At 45.3% G+C, this 17,273-nt stretch overlaps 1 protein-coding gene across 1 annotated transcript in view; it reads left to right on the top strand.

Moving 5' to 3' along the window:
- LOC122938409 (cytochrome P450 2C39-like) overlaps window positions 1–16,131 on the top strand; it is a 103,579-nt gene extending 87,448 nt beyond the window's left edge. The window contains exon 10 of the mRNA XM_044293891.1: window positions 15,387–16,131. Coding sequence (XP_044149826.1) covers window positions 15,387–15,580 — 194 coding nt within the window. The 3' untranslated portion in view covers window positions 15,581–16,131. The remainder of the gene's footprint in view (window positions 1–15,386) is intronic.
- The last annotated feature ends 1,142 nt before the right edge of the window (window positions 16,132–17,273 follow it).

Genomic DNA, 17,273 nt, shown 5'->3' on the forward strand with positions numbered 1-17,273 from the left:
CTAAAAAAGGGGGGGCCGCATATACACATATATATACATATACATATATATATATATATATATATATATACACACAGACATGCGGACCTGCATGTATGCAAATACACAATAGTATTAAATACACATAAGTGGCATAATTAGGGTAACAACAGTAATAATTGACTAAAATATATAAATATAAAAAAGAGAAATGAAATGGAAACATATGTATAATCACACATACTTGTATGTTGTATTATATACACATGTTTTCACTATTACATCTCAAAATACATAAGAATGAATTAAATGCAAATTCCACATGAATGCCACATAAAATGAATATTAATAATTTTGATAATAAAAATAATAATATTATTTCCTGGAGAATCATCTCCAGAGAAATATATATGTTAATATATCGGACAATCCAAGTATATAATTCGCACTGAATCTTATCACCGTAGCAACTATTGCAATGGGGGTGAGTCCATAGGCACATGCCTGGAAAGTGCACGTGTCCATCTACACATACCACCAATTGTCTATCGGTGTGGTTACTATCTAAAACAGTTATAATGATGTTGATAATATAACCTATTAATGGCCCAGCGGTTCGTAGGAGAGAACATTTGTGAATCCAATGGGTGATGTATATCTAAACATAGTGTAATCAAGATGATTCCCATTCCTCTGGCTCTTGCATTTGTTGTTGTTATCATTAATAATGATAAATTGCAATGGATCTATAAATTATAAATTAATTTCAAATGCCTCATTTAGACCCTGAGGATTCAAGCTATTCAATTTATAGATCCAGAACATTTCACGTCTCTTGATAGTTTTCGTGATGTTCCGGCTATCAGCATGAATCTGTTCTATAGGTAGAACAGAGATACTTGAGAAGAGGCCCTGATGTTTGTCTGTAATATGTCTTGATACACTATGCTGCCTAAATTGTTTCTTGGTGTTTGAACGATGTTTGTTCAACCTATTACGCAATGTTTGTGTGGTGCGTCCCACATACTGTAGTCCACACTGGCATTCGAGTATATAGATCACATTATTTGATCCACAATTCATTGATTGTTTGATGTTGAAAATCTCGCCAGTAGAGTTGTTACGAAAGGAAGTGGAACTACGTATGGATAAGCAACACAAACATTTAGGTTGTCTGCATTTTGAACTACCCAATGAAACTACAGTTGGCACTGTTGTTCTACTATAATCGGGTTCACGTAGTTTGCTGGGCGCCAACAAATTTTTTAAGGTTTTTGCTCTCCTAAAAATCAGGGGCGGGCAAGTTGGTAAAGATTTTGTAAACGCGTTGTATTGCTGCAATAAAAGATTCTTATCCTGATTCTGGCGACTGGTCGATGGTATTTTGCGCTGTGGGACGTATTTGACATTTTCTGTGTTTATCATCTTCATGGAGGCTCCAGGCGTCTCCACTTAGAAGATTCCTTTGGATCCCGTGGCTGCAGACCATCTTACCCAAGTGTCCAGACTTACTACACAAACTTCTATTAGTGTTGTGCCTACATTGCACAACCACGTAAGGTGAGCCTTGCAAGCTATTTCCTTCATACTTTTGCACTCACAGAATTACCCTATGGTGCGCACATCTGTTCTTTTACAGTTTTACCTAGCCTGCTATATCGTATGCCGTTAGTTAGGCAGGTTTCAGGGGTGGGAGAACTAAGCTTGGTTAGGGTGAGCACGTTATAGATGGTGGCTGCCTTGCTTCTGCCAGCCGTACATAAGGTTTCCCAGGGGGTTATTTAGATACAGGGTGTTATGAGTCCATGCAAGTGATTTATTTTAATTTGCAAAGGGTTGATTTCATTAAAAAATAAATAAAAAATGATAATAATGCTGCCCGCACGTCTTGCATTCTGCCATGGAGCAGTGCGAGCTCCCCGTGCGGCAATTGCGTAAAAGTACAAGGGACAGCATGTCCCCGCTCCTTGTCTTCAATAAAGTCTGGCACGGCCCGCCATGCCATTAGTTAGGCAGGGATCGTGGCTGGGAGAACTAGGCTCGGTCAGGGGGAACAGCTCATAGGCGGTGGCTGGCTTCCTTCTGCTGCTCGTACATAAGGTTTCCCAGGGGGTTATTTAGCTACAGCGGAGGCTGCAGGTCAGGGGCCTAGGTTCGCTGGTATCAGTGTTAAGCCAGTACGGGGGCTTAGTAGATGCGGCTTGCCCTGGTATTTTACCCTCCCTAGGTTTCCAGGTTAAGTAAATTTTAATTGGTAAAGGGTTAATTAGTAAAAAAAAAAATGCTGCTCTTGTTCCATCATTCACGTTTTACACATTCGCAGGGTTTCCTCGCGACATGTGCACAATCCAGTGTTGATGCCTTAATTGTTTTGTTTCTAGGTCCAAACCTTGTCTCAAGTTACATCCTGACATTTGGCTTATCGGCAAGGTAGTAGGGGTACACGTCGGGGAGGGGGGAGGAAGCTTGGTTTGTGTCTCATGCACCGTCTCACGTCCAGGTCGTGCTGTGTTACTACCGTTCTGCGGTTGTCAGTCCGTAGGTATTCTGAGCAGGTAAGTGCATGGTCACCCTCTGGGTGTTACTTTCTGGGTGTCTGTTCGAGTTGGAGAAGGGTTTTGATCGGTCTTTTTGAAGTGCCCCCCTTTCAGCGGTGGAGAGTTAGTCCCGATAGGGTGGTCACAGGTAAGTTTAGCAAGAAGTAGAGACTTATCATCGACCTGTCAGCCCCACATGGTTCCCACCTCCCTAGTCTTAACTCCCTCATTCCTTCAGAGGAAGTGGGCATGAGGTATTCTTCTATTGATAAGTGGAAGGTCCGATACTTCGTTTCCACCAAACTCACTTTCTGTTCTAGGAGCAGCCCGTGGCTCTTTGATCAGTTGGCTCAGGCCTCCATTGGGTTTTAGAATATAAGGTACGCTCTGAATTTGTTATTCATGACTTCCTGATGATCTAGAGGCCAGGGTCAGCCCCCTTAGGGCTGGGGAGATTGTTGAGCTGTTTTCCCAGTTAGGTGTCCAGTCTCCCCCAAGAGACCTGCTAGCTCAGGTTTTGCTGCTATTTTGGCACCCACTTGGTCGCAGGCGAGTGGCCTGCTGAGGTGAGACAAATCCCAGGTTTCCTGCAAACCTCAGCACTTTTCGAGCTGTACCCCATTGTGGTGGCCGCCCATGTTTGGGGCAGCAGCTGGGTAAATCGCACTGTTTTGTTTGTAACCGACAACGCTGCGGTGGTAGATACCTTAACCAATGAATTGTCTAAGTCGTCTTATGTCATATGTCTCTTGAGACGTCTAGTTTAACTCTCCTTGCGACATCATTTTTGTGTTAGTAGTACGCATGTGCCAGGTTCTCAAAATGTGGCAGCTGATGCTTTATCAAGGGCTAATTTCTCCCTTTTCGCAGGTCACGCCATAGGCGGATGTTGTGGGCGCTACCGTCCCCCTTCACGAGTCACTAATACTGGTTTAAATGGTCACCTAGAGACGGCCCACTCCTTACTAGCCAAGCCCCTTTCGCTGTATACAACTAGCGCGTATCGCACTGGGTGGAGGGCATTTGCAGGTTTTAGGGAATATGCCCTCAAAGGGAGTCCAGTTTTGTTGAATACATCCTTGCCTTCCTTGGCTACTGCCACTCGGAGCTCAAGCTGTCCCACAACACGGTGAAGTCGTACTTGTCGGGGGTGCAGCATTTCCTCTCTGTCAGTCATCCTGAACGGGCATCGGCGTTCTCTGTGCATGCTGTCAAAGCTACGTTGAGGGGTTTGAGCAGATGTGGACCAGGAGGCCAAGTACGCAGACAAGCTGTTACTGGTCTGCTTTTCGTAACCTATCTAACATTCTGGATAGGAACCTTTCGGGGTTTTGCCCAGCCTGGTGCTTAAATCCGCTGTTTATTTAGCCTTCTATGGTTTCTTGAGGCCTGGGGATAGTAGCAAGTTTCTCACAGTCAGCCAGTTGGTCCAGGGTCCCGAGGGTTACGTGCTGCTGCTGAGGACATCCAAGACCTCGCAGACAGGTCCCCCAGTCCCAACGTCCTAGTTCCCTATGTCTCATCGATGGTGCCCTGTCAGAGTTCTTCATCAGCTGCAGGTTCAGGCCAGATAGTCCACTATTGCCATTCGGGGTGGTACCGCTCGCTTCTCACCAGTTCATGTCTCACATACGCTCCTCAGTTGCCAGTTTGGGCGGCGACCCAGCTACGATCTCAGGACATCTATTCGTATAGGTGCAGCATCCACAGCCTACAAGAATCAGGTACCAGCGCATGCCATCCAGAAGTTGGGTCGTTGGCGCCCCTCGTGTTTTTAGCCGCTATATAACTTACCCCAAAACTAAGATGTCAATGGCTTTCCAAAGTCTGGTTTTGTGATCTATGCTGTAATAATTACTCCTGCTACTCAGTATGTCTTTTGCCCTCTTACAGGTGTCCCTACTACGGCGCGGTTGCGGCATAACTCTAACCGCTTAGGGGCAGGGTAGTCTCAGGTGGGACGGGGTGCATTCTCTTGGTTGCCACGACCACAAGTGTAAGGCCGATTTATTGGCCTGTATTTGTGGGAGGGGCATGGCTGCCTACTTCAACAGCCAGCGTCCCTTTCACTCTGTACGTCGTTACAGCGTTTTCCCCACCCACCCACCCTTACTATCCACTACTCTTAAAGGGGATGCCCTCTTTCAGGTGTCCCTACTACGGCGCGGTTGCGGCATAACTCTAACCGCTTAGGGGCAGGGTAGTCTCAGGTGGGACGGGGTGCATTCTCTTGGTTGCCACGACCACAAATATTATATGATCTCTGATGTTACATTCATATGTACCTTCTTTGTTTCTTGTCTGGGTCTGTTTAGTAGTACCTTTCAATGTTTTTATTCACTTCATACATTTCTTACATGGGAAGAAACCCTTCGGCAGACTTTTATTAATTTTTCTCCCACTTGTTATGGCGGCGCATTTATTTGTTGGTGCAATTATGTTGCCTATATTAGCTGTTTTTTGTATACAAAAAAAAGGAGCTGTAGGTATCATGTTTCCTATTATTTTGTCTTCTTTTAAGATGTCCCAATATTTATTTACAATTTTTCTCAGGATATGTGTCTGTGCATTATATGCCAAGTTAGAAAAATGTGTGTTTGGGGTACAAGAGATATTGTACCTGGGTTATGTTCTTACCCCTCACTCATTTAAGATGGATCCGGGGAAGGTGCGGGCTATCCTGGAGTGGGTGAGACCATCTTCTCTAAAGGCATTACAGCGTTTTCTGGGGTTCTCTAACTATTATAGAAAATGTATAAAAAAAATGTTTTGTTATTGCCAAGCCGCTAACGCCCTAAACAAGAAGGGGGCAGATCTTGTTAACTGGCCGACTGAGGCCATCGAAGACTTTGGAACCCTTAAGAACTGCTTCCAAGACGCCCCAATCTTGATTCAGTCGGATCAGGAGAGACCTTTTGTGGTTGAAGTTGATGCTTCTGAGGATGGAGTAGGGGCGGTTATTTCACAGGGATCGCCTAAGCTTACCAATCCAAGACCCTGTGCTTCTTTTTCCCGTAAATTTTCTTCTTTGGAGAGGAATTATGACATTGGGAATCGTGAATTACTGGCCATTAAGTGGGCATTTGAGGAGTGGAGACACTTTTTGGAGGGGGCCAAACACTGTGTCACGGTTCTCACTGATCATAAAAATCTATTGTTCCTTGAGTCTGCTAAACGCCTCAATCCTAGGCAAGCCAGGTGGGCTTTGTTCTTTATTCGGTTTAACTTCTCTATCACTTTCAGACCAGGAAGTAAGAATGTTAAGGCTGATGCCTTATCTCAAAGTTTTTGTGCCTTCCAACCTCCTGATACACCTCCTGAACCCATCTTACCGGCTAACATCATCATAGCATCGGTGTCTGCTGACCTCTCTTTGGAGATTAAATCTGCACAACATCTCGCATCTGCACGAACACCCACAGATAAGTTATTTGTTCCTGGCCATTTCCGTCTCCGACTTCTGGGTGAGTGCATTAATTCTGTGCTCTGTGGTCATCCTGGTGTTGAAGCCACTAAGGAATTGGCATCTAGAACCTTCTGGTGGCCTACATTATTTAGGGACATCAGTTCGTATGTGTCCGCCTGCGAGATATGTGCAAGGTCCAAAACTCCTAGAACCCGTCCTGCGGGTGAGTTACTACCACTACCTATTCCGAGTAGACCTTGGTCATACATCTCTATGGATTTCATCACTGATTTGCCACCCTCCGAAGGAAAGTCAGTGATCTGGGTAGTGGTAGACAAATTCAGCAAAATGGTACATTTTGTTCCTCTAAGTAAACTCCCTACTCCAAGACTTTTGGCTTCCTTGTTTATCGATCACATTGTTCGGTATCATGGAATGCCTGAGAATATTGTCTCTGACAGGGGTGTCCAATTTGTTTCCAGATTCTGGAAAGCCTTTTGCCAGAGATGCGAAGTTTCATTGTCCTTTTCGTCGGCCTTTTATCCCGAGACTAATGGACAGACGGAACGCTTGAATCAGGCTGTCGAACAATTCCTTAGGTGCTATATCTCTGACAACTAGCATCTGTGGGTGAAGTACCTTCCGTTGGCGGAGTTTGCCATTAACAACCGGGTGAACTCATCCACGGGGGTATCTCAGTTTTACTGCAATTTAGGATTTCATCCTCGTTTTGGTTCTTGTACTTCCGTGGCTTCGCCTAATCCTGAGGCGGATGTGGTTACTTCAGAACTGTGCACAGTCTGGGCCAAGGTTCAGTCGAACCTGGAGAAAGCCCAGGAGGTTCAGAAAAAGCAAGCTAACAGTAAACGCACTAAGGGAGCTAATTTTGAGGTCGGTCAGAAGATGTGGCTATCCACCAAAAATCTGTCCTTAAAAAGGGTGTCTAGGAAATTTGCTCCACGCTTTATAGGACCATATAAAATACTTGGCATTGTTAACCCGGTATCTTTTAAGCTGAAACTACCAGACACGCTTCGAATTCATCATGTGTTCCATAAATCTTTGCTCAAAAAGTATGTTTCGCCTGTTGTTCCTCCACAGGATTCTCCATCTCTGGTGGACGTTAACGGTCAAGATGACTTTATTGTTTCTAGGATCATTGATGCTAGGAAGGTCCGTAACTCACTGCAATACCTGGTTCATTGGAAGGGTTTTGGACCTGAAGAAAGGTCCTGGGTACCTGCTCATAGAATACATGCTGATAGGTTGATTAAGAGGTTCCAGCTCGAAAACCCAGGAAAGCCGTCTCCACTGTCCTTGGGTCCTGAGGCCCCTCGTGAAGGGGGGGACTGCGCCGCCGGCATCCTGCCCCTCTCCCCGGCTCCCAGGTAACAGGGGGCGGAGCAGACCCGACCGCGCTCCTGCTGTATGTGCGATCTGCGTTCTCCGTTCCCCTGGCAACAGTATCAGGCTGAGCACCGAGCTGGCCACTCGGTGCTCGACTTCTGTGTCTGAGCGGGTCATGTGACGCTGGCTACGTCACATGACCTTAGCCTTTCACTGTTTATACAGACAGCCTGCTGGCCACAGGTTGCCTGCGATTTTGGTCCTGTGCCTAACTGCTACTACTCAGTGCTTCTGTTACTCTGGATTTTTACCCTTGGCTTTTGTTCCTGACCCAACCTCGTCTACCTTTGTGTACTCTTGTGACCTCCAGGTTTGACCCTCGGCTTGTACTCTGACCCGTCCTTGCTATTTCTTGTGTACTGAGGTTACCTCCAGTTTTGATACTCAGCTTGTACTCTGACCCGTCCTTGCTATTCCTTGTATACTTACGTGACATCCTGGTTTGACCCTAGGCGTGTTGGTTACCGTCCTAGTTACCCCTGTTCGCCTACGTTAGTGTTTCTCTGGCATTTCAGTATTGCTCCTGACACTTTCTGTGACTTCGGCTCCATCTGCAGGGTTCCCTCCTACTGCCTCTGCCTGGCTATATTCTGTCTCTGTCCGCTCTGCCTATCTGCACTTATAGAGGTTAGGGCCCATCGCCCAGTTACGCCCCGACGCTTAGGACGGGTAGTGTAAGTAGGCAGGGACAGAGGTGTGGGTGGCAGCTAGTGGGTGCACTTCCTCTTTCCCACACCCTACTTTACCAGCTCCTTTACTTCTAAGACTCTGTTACGGTCATTTATCAAACTGGTGTAAATTAGAACTGGTCTAGTTTCCCACAGCAACCAATCAGATTTCACCTTTCGCTTTTTAAAAGAAGCTGTCCAAAATAAAAGGTGGAATCTGATTGTTGCTATGGGTAACTAAGCCAGTTCTACATTATACCAGTTTGATAAATGACCCCATGTATTTCCACAGACTCTGTGATGTGTCATCCCATCTATACTTATTCACTAAATGAGAAAGGGATGCTAATGAGCTCTTAACAAGCTCCACCTCTGATGCCACCAGATGTAAGGCAGCTATCCTATAAGTCAATGTTCGACCCTTTAAACAGGCCTTGAGACATGACTCTGATGATAAATATGCCAGCACCTCATCTGCTGACAGCTGTTTTGGGGCGATTGCCCTTCATCAATGCAGAGCAAAGAGGCAATCACCCCGAAACGGCTGTCTGCAGATGAGGTGCTGGCTTATTTAATATCCAAGTCATGTCTTAAGGCCTTTTTAAAAGGGTCGAACATTGACTTATAGGATAGCTGCTTACATCTGGTGGTATTAGAGGCAGAGCTTGTTAAGAGCTCATTTGCATCCATTTCTTCCCAGAAACCCAGAGGAACATGTATGGCCTATAAGTCTTCTCTGACCGATTAAGGCGCTCTCCCCAAGAAGAGATAGTACCCCCTAAATATCAGTCTCTGATATTTCCTCTTTGTTTTCCTGTTACTCTGTATATTTTACTTCAACTGAAGTATTTCTACCTTTGTTGAATGGAATGTATTAATTTGTGAATGAATAGGAATGCTACTGTAGGCTAGCCTGTGCTTTACAAAACAATGTCATGCTATGAAAGACAATTGTGACTGCGTTGCATCGCAGTACTAAGTATGTATGTTTGACTATTTGACTGTAATAAAGGTGTATTTAATAAAAAAAATTCTACCTTTTCCCAGATGCTTCAATCGCTTCCATAGTGCCAACTCCATATTTTTTTTACTTTTTGTATAGCATTAGATAATTGCTTAACCATCTGCTTTCTGGACATTTTGCACAGGCCCAGATCTATGGTCTTTTCCTAGAGGAATTGCTACCCCTTTTTTGTGTCACCTCCTAAACATAAACATATTTGACCAAATAGTGCACCACCGCCATAATTTTTTATTATTTTTTACTGTGGATTCTGGTATACGGGAATAAATAGGCTTAAACAATGGCTAAAACATGATTTACTGAATAATAGTAACATAGTAACGTAGTTTGTAAGGTTGAAAAAAGACATCTGTCCATCCAGTTCAGCCTCTTATCTTGCAAGTTGATCCAGAGGAAAGGAGAAAAAAAAAACTATTGAGATGGAAGCAGGCAGTTCCGAGAACAGCCGCCGGGGGCCTTCATCGGGCTGTTCTCAGAACTGCCTGCTCCCGGTGACCGCATTTGTTTCAGACCGGCTCCCGGCACAGGCACAGGTAAGGACCTGTGCATCGCCGGACTTGTGAGTTAAGATGGCAGCCCGCATGTGTTTGCGGGCGAACACAGCGTACTGGCCATCACTGCCCATCGCTAATAGGTATAAAAAGGCACTGCATACCACAGACAGGAATCTGTAAACAAGTTGTCTTTTGAGTCTATTTATTACCTAGCGCTTAGAAACATATGGCTCTGCTAAGTGACTATTTCTTTACTTTACAAGTCCTTCTAAAAAAAATTGCATATTGTGATAAAGTTCATTATTTTCTGTAATGTGCTGATAAACATTAGATTTTCATCTATTTTTGATTCATTACACACAACTGAAGTAGTTCAAGCCTTTTATTGTTTTAATATTGATGATTTTGGCATACAGCTCATGAAAACCCCAAATTCCTATCTAAAAAAATTAGCATATTTCATCCGACCAATAAAAGAAAAGTGTTTTTAATACAAAAAAAGTCAACCTTCAAATAATTATGTTCAGTTATGCACTCAATACTTGGTCGGGAATCCTTTTGCAGAAATGACTGCTGCAATGCGGCGTGGCATGGAGGCAATCAGCCTGTGGCACTGCTGAGGTGTTATGGAGGCCCAGGAGGCTTCAATGCGGCGTGGCATGGAGGCAATCAGCCTGTGGCACTGCTGAGGTGTTATGGAGGCCCAGGAGGCTTCGATAGCGGCCTTAAGCTCATCCAGAGTGTTGGGTCTTGCGTCTCTCAACTTTCTCTTCACAATATCCCACAGATTCTCTATGGGGTTCAGGTCAGGAGAGTTGGCAGGCCAATTGAGCCCAGTAATACCATGGTCAGTAAACCATTTACCAGTGGTGTTGGCACTGTGAGCAGGTGCCAGGTCGTGCTGAAAAATGACATCTTCATCTCCATAAAGCTTTTCAGCAGATGGAAGCATGAAGTGCTCCAAAATCTCCTGATAGCGGCTGCATTGACCCTGCACTTGATAAAACACAGTGGACCAACACCAGCAGCTGACATGGCCCCCCAGACTATCACTGACTGTGGGGACTTGACACTGGAAATCAGGCATTTTGGCATTTCCCTCTCCCCAGTCTTCCTCCAGCCTCTGGCACCTTGATTTCCGAATGACATGCAAAATTTGGTTTTATCCGAAAAAAGTACTTTGGACCACTGAGCAACAGTCCAGTGCTGCTTCTCTGTAGCCCAGGTCAGGCGCTTCTGCCGCTGTTTCTGGTTCAAAAGTGGCTTGACCTGGGGAATGCGGCACCTGTAGCCCATGTCCTGCACACGCCTGTACACGGGGGCTCTGGATGTTTCTACTCCAGACTCAGTCCACTGCTTCCGCAGGTCCCCCAAGGTCTGGAATCGGTCCTTCTCCACAATCTTCCTCAGGGTCCGGTCACCTCTTCTCGTTGTGCAGCGTTTTCTGCCACACTTTTTCCTTCCTACAGACTTCCCACTGAGGTGCCTTGATACAGCACTCTGGGAACAGCCTATTCCTTCAGACATGTCTCTCTGTGTCTTACCCTCTTGCTTGAGGGTGTCAATGATGGCCTTCTGGACAGCAGTCAGGTCGGCAGTCTTACCCATGATTGCGGTTTGGAGTAATGAACCAGGCTGGGAGTTTTTAAAAGCCTCAGGAATCTTTTGCAGGTGTTTAGAGTAAGGCCTCATGCACACGACAGTATTTTTTCACTGTCCGCAAAACGGGGTTCCGTTGGTCCGTGATCCGTGACCGTTTTTTCGTCCGTGGGTCTTCCTTGATTTTTGGAGGATCCACGGACATGAAAAAAAATGTCGTTTTGGTGTCCGCCTGGCCGTGCGGAGCCAAACGGATCCGTCCTGAATTACAATGCAAGTCAATGGGGACGGATCCGTTTGACGTTGACACAATATGGTGCCATTTCAAACGGATCCGTCCCCATTGACTTTCAATGTAAAGTCTGGAGTTCTTTTATACCATCGGATTGGAGTTTTCTCCAATCCGATGGTATATTTTAACTTGAAGCGTCCCCATCACCATGGGAACGCCTCTATGTTAGAATATACTGTCGGATATGAGCTACATCGTGAAACTCAGATCCGACAGTATATTCTAACACAGAGGCGTTCCCATGGTGATGGGGACGCTTCAGGTTAGAATATACAAAAAAACTGTGTACATGACTGCCCCCTGCTGCCTGGCAGGTGCTGCCAGGCAGCAGGGGGCAGACCCCCCCGCCCCTGTTTTTAACTCATTGGTGGCCAGTGGGCCCCCCCTCCCTCCCCTGTAGTTAACTCGTTGGTGGCCAGTGTGCGCCCCCGCCCCCCCCTCCCTCTTTTGTAATAATAGCATTGGTGGCAGTGTGCGCCCCCCCCTCCCTCCCTCTATTGTAATAGCATTGGTGGCAGTGTGCGCCCCCCCCCTCCCTCCCTCTATTGTAATAATAGCATTGGTGGCAGTGTGCGCCCCCCCCTCCCTCCCTCTATTGTAATAATAGCATTGGTGGCAGTGTGCGCCCCCCCTCCCTCCCTCTATTGTAATAATAGCATTGGTGGCAGTGTGCGCCCCCCCCCTCCCTCCCTCTATTGTAATAATAGCATTGGTGGCAGTGTGCGCCCCCCCTCCCTCCCTCTATTGTAATAATAGCATTGGTGGCAGTGTGCGCCCCCCCTCCCTCCCTCTATTGTAATAATAGCATTGGTGGCAGTGTGCGCCCCCCCCCTGATCATTGGTGGCAGCGGAGTAGAAGCATCATACTTACCTGGCTGCTGGCTGCTGCGATCTCTGTGTCCGGCCGGGAGCTCCTCCTACTGGTAAGTGACAGGTCTGTGCGGCGCATTGCTGTCACTTACCAGTAGGAGGAGCTCCCGGCCGGACGCAGACATCGCAGCAGCCAGCAGGTAAGTATGAATCTTCTACTATTGCTAAGGCTAAGTAACCATGGCAACCAGGACTGCAGTAGCCTCCTCGTTGCCATGGCTACCGATCGGAGCCCCAGAGATTAAACTGGGACTCCGATCGGAACTCCGCTACCACCAATGATCTGGGGGGGAGAGGGGAGGCCGCACACTGCCACCAATGTATTAAAACAATAGTGGGAGGAAGGGGGGGGGGGGGCGCACACTGCCACCAATGTATTAAAACAATAGAGGGAGGAAGGGGGGGGCGCACACTGCCACCAATGTATTAAAACAATAGAGGGAGGAGGGGGGGCGCACACTGCCACCAATGTATTAAAACAATAGAGGGAGGAGGGGGGGGGGCGCACACTGCTACCAATGTTAATGCAATAGAGGGAGGGAGGAGGGGCCGCACACTGTGCCACCAATGCTATTACAATAGAGGGAGGGAGGGGGGGCGCACTGGCCACCAATTAAATTTAAACTGGGGAGGGAGGGGGTCTGCCCCCTGCTGCCTGTCAGCCCGGATCTCTTACAGGGGGCTATGATAGCACAATTAACCCCTTCAGCACCTGAGGGGTTAATTGTACGGATCACGGCCCCCTGTAAGAGATCGGGTGCTGCGAGGCAGCAGGGGGCAGTCATGTACACAGTTCGTTGTATATTCTAACTAGAAGCGTCCCCATCACCATGGGAACGCCTCTGTGTTAGAATATACTGTCGGATCTGAGTTTTCACGAAGTGAAAACTCAGCTATGAAAAAGCTTTTATGCAGACGGATCTTCGGATCTGTCTGTATGAAAGTAACCTACGGCCACGGATCACGGACACGGATGCCAATCTTGTGTGCATCCGTGTTCTTTCACGGACCCATTGACTTGAATGGGTCCGTGAACCGTTGTCCTTCAAAAAAATAGGACAGGTCATATTTTTTTGATGGACAGGATACACGGATCACGGTCTCGGCTGCAAAACGGAGCATTTTCCGATTTTTCCACGGACCCATTGAAAGTCAATGGGTCCGCGAAAAAAAACGGAAAACGGCACAACGGCCACGGATGCACACAACGGTCATGTGCATGAGGCCTTAATTAGTTGATTCAGATGATTAGGTTAATAGCTCGTTTAGAGAACCTTTTCATGATATGCTAATTTTTTTAGATAGTCAGGTAGTCACACGTGATGGCGAAGGCAAAAAAACTCCCTTTTTGAACGTGGTCGGGTTGTTGAACTGCATAAGCAGGGGCTCTCACAGCGCGCCATCGCTGCTGAGGTGGGACGCAGTAAGACAGTCATTTGGAATTTCTTAAATTCTTAAATGATCCTGAGGGTTATGGAACAAAAAAGTCAAGTGGAAGACCCAAAAAATGTCATCAGCACTGAGCCGGAGGATCCAATTGGCTGTCCGTCAAGACACTGAACGATCCTCGACCCAAATTAAGGCCCTTACTGGTGCTGACTGCAGCCCTATAACCATCAGACGGCATCTGAGACTGAAGGGCTTCAAAAACAAAAAACGTCTTCAAAGACCCCGTCTCCTTGAAAGCCACAGAACTGCTTGTTTGGACTTTGCAAGAGAGCACCAAACATGGGATATTCAAAGGTGGAAGAAAGTTTTATTCTCTGATGAGAAAAAATGTAACCTTGATGGTCCTGATGGTTTCCAACGTTACTGGCATGACAAGCAGATCCCACCTAAGATGTTTTCTACGTGCCACAGTGGAGGGGGCGCCATAATGGTCTGGGGTGCTTTTTCCTTCAGTGGAACAATAGAGCTTCAGGAAGTGCAAAGGCATCAAACGGCAGCTGGCTATGTCCAGATGTTGCAGAGAGCATTCCTCATGACTGAGGGCCCTCGTCTGTGTGGTAACGACTGGGTTTTTCAACAGGACAACGCTACAGTACACAATGCCCGCAGAACAAGGGACTTCTTCCAGGAGAATAACATCACTCTTTTGGCCCATCCAATTGAGAACCTTTGGGGATGGATGGCAAGGGAAGTTTACAAAAATGGAGAACAGTTCCAGACAGTAGATAGCCTTCGTGCGGCCGTCTTCACCACTTGGAGAAATGTTCCCACTCACCTCATGGAAACGCTTGCATCAAGCATGCCGAAACTAATTTTTTAAGTGATAAACAAAAACGGAGGAGCTACTCATTGCTGAGTTCATGTTTGGAAGTTGGATTTCTGTTTGGGGGGGTTTAGCATTTTTTTGGAGGTGTGGTCCTAAACTTTTGATCAGCTGAAAAACAGCCTATTTCAGTTTATTTGTTGTTTTCATTAAATTGAATGCTCAAAAAATGTTTTGTCTCACTCCCATTTCTTCTTGTTGCATGTTGAAGCTCTACTTGGAACCTTGTTAAGATCCAGCCATGCTAAATATGATTTTGTTGCCATTTTCCAGGTGGTCTTAAAATTTTGATCAGGACTGTATATAATTTGTTAGGAATTTCCCATAAGATTGCAATTTCAGCAATTTCAAAACTTTTGTGATACGTCCCACACAAATCATTCAAAAAGGTAGCTAATATTTTACATATCAGAAGACAGTGGAGAAGGCATCTGCCACCAAAAAGTAATCTTAGTTTGACCTTAATTTAACAAAAATAAAATCTGACAATACAGTGTTTAATTATAGCTGTAGATGTCAATGTTACTCTGACATTACTTATACTGTCTTGGCATTAAGGAGATTTAAAAGGGATTTCATATAGTTCTAGGAGACCTAGGAGCGCAGCCAGAATGGACCTAAAAACTAATTTTGGGAAATTTAATCATCTCCACAGGCAAGCACAAAGATTTTCAAAGATATCCAAAAGTATAACTGTAATACAGCCATGCAAAATAAGAGCTATGGAGGTAAATGGTGGTCTAAAGCTGCTTGCAAGCTGGTGAGGAGTTGAACCACAAAATGACCCCCAGAGAATATAATGACCTGATTAATACATAGATTTGTGTTATTCTTCTAGGGAAGAGAGTCTGTCTTGGAGAGAACCTGGCCCGCATGGAGCTCTTTTTGCTTATCTCCGCTCTGCTGCAAAAATTCACTTTCACCCTCCCCGCGGGGACGGAACGCCAGGACTCGAAATTTCTGAACCAACACAAGACTGAAATAATTGAATCAGCTGAGATATGCGCTGAGCCTCGCTTCTTGTCTAAGTGACCGACCACTGTCCAGCCACACAACATGGAAGACAATGAGAAGATATAGCAACTCAGAAAATGTGACCAAATAAAGATACTAAATAAAACTCTTACAATGTTTATAATCAGAATGATAATATAGAATGCAATGTACGTGTAAACTTTTTATTGGTAACAATGGTTAAGACATCATGTGTAAAAATATGTAATGACGTGTCAAATTGTGACTACAAGAGCTTGTTCCATCATGTTCTGTAGATTAGAAGTCTTCTGGGGTGAAATCTACTTCTGTAAACTTGGAAATATTTGGAATATATATATAGCTGAATCCGACACAGATGAGCTTCACGGCTCTTTTAAACTTGAATTTGACAATTTGAGAAAAAATAAGCTTTTGCAGGCTAAGTGAATAGACATATTTACTAAGTGTGATTAAATATAAGGTAAAAGGGACAAATCACATACAGAGTAGAAAAAAAGTAAATTCTAATCACTGGTAGTGTTGAGCGAATTAAAGTATCCAATGCGGACTTCAATCCTAAGTTTAATAAAATTTTGATTTGTCACAGAGACAAATTTCCTTGTGCTTCATTTTAACAAACCATATTTTTTCTAAAATGGCTGTTGCACGTGTTACAAAGTGAAAGTTTGAATCTCGGTAACATGATATGACCCATAATGCCGTGCAGCCAGCCAATCTGCAGATAGCCATCCTCTGAGATGTCACAGCCCTTTAAAAAGCCTCATCCCGCATGGTCTCCACCATTTCACTGTTAGCTAAGCTTAGGGAGAGACATGACAAGCGCTTATGGACTAGGGACAGTGTTGTTGAAAATGATTAATAGAAGAATATTGGAAATGAAGAGTGCAGAGACAGTGTAGGAATAGTGCAGGGAGATTGTGGGAAGAGTAATTCGAGACTGTAGGGAGAGCATAGGGAGACTGCAGGGACAGTGCCGGCTGAATGTAATCACCAGCTGCGACAATCTTATTATATCTGTTAAATTATAAATAGAATTACTGTGCCTCAGTATTAAAGGGCAGTCTAATATATTGGTGTCTGTGTTTTGTTGAATTGCTGGAACATTTGCAGTTAATCGGTTAGTTTATATATAGATATACTGTGCCTCAGTACTAAAGGGCAGTGTAATATATTACCGCATGCATCTTGTTCAACTGCTGTGACATTCCTAGTTAATCCGTTATATTACTAGTACAGTTACTGTACACTGTATTGAACAGACAGTTGCACGGGCCATTCAAAGGAACCAATGCATCTCCCACCAGCCTACACACCATCTCCAGCGGTCAGCACTCATCCACGTCAACAGAAGGAAGCTGTTGTTCCTTCCCATTGACTTCAATGTTGTCTGTTGCTTCTGATGCTCCTCCTCGATCACTGAAGCAATTGTAAAAAGACAAGTATGCATGCACTCATCTAATGTTACAGAAGCTGAACGTGCACTTGGCCAGTTACAGGTACTACAGTCTGTCCCTCCCTTTACACATAGTTTAATATGGACGCAGTATGTAGTAGAATATGGAAATCATTCTTTCTTTATGCATCCCTTAGGGAAGCCAGGTCTTAATGATAACCATCCTCAATTTGTGCTGGCTTTACTTCTTCCAAATCGTTCTTCAAAGTCTCCATGTCCTAGAAAAGTCAGCAAGATGCAGAGAGAGGAGGAGCTGGATGTTCCTAATGACATATC

Source organism: Bufo gargarizans, chromosome 5 (assembly GCF_014858855.1).
Source record: "Bufo gargarizans isolate SCDJY-AF-19 chromosome 5, ASM1485885v1, whole genome shotgun sequence".
NCBI classification, from domain to species: Eukaryota; Metazoa; Chordata; class Amphibia; order Anura; family Bufonidae; genus Bufo; species Bufo gargarizans.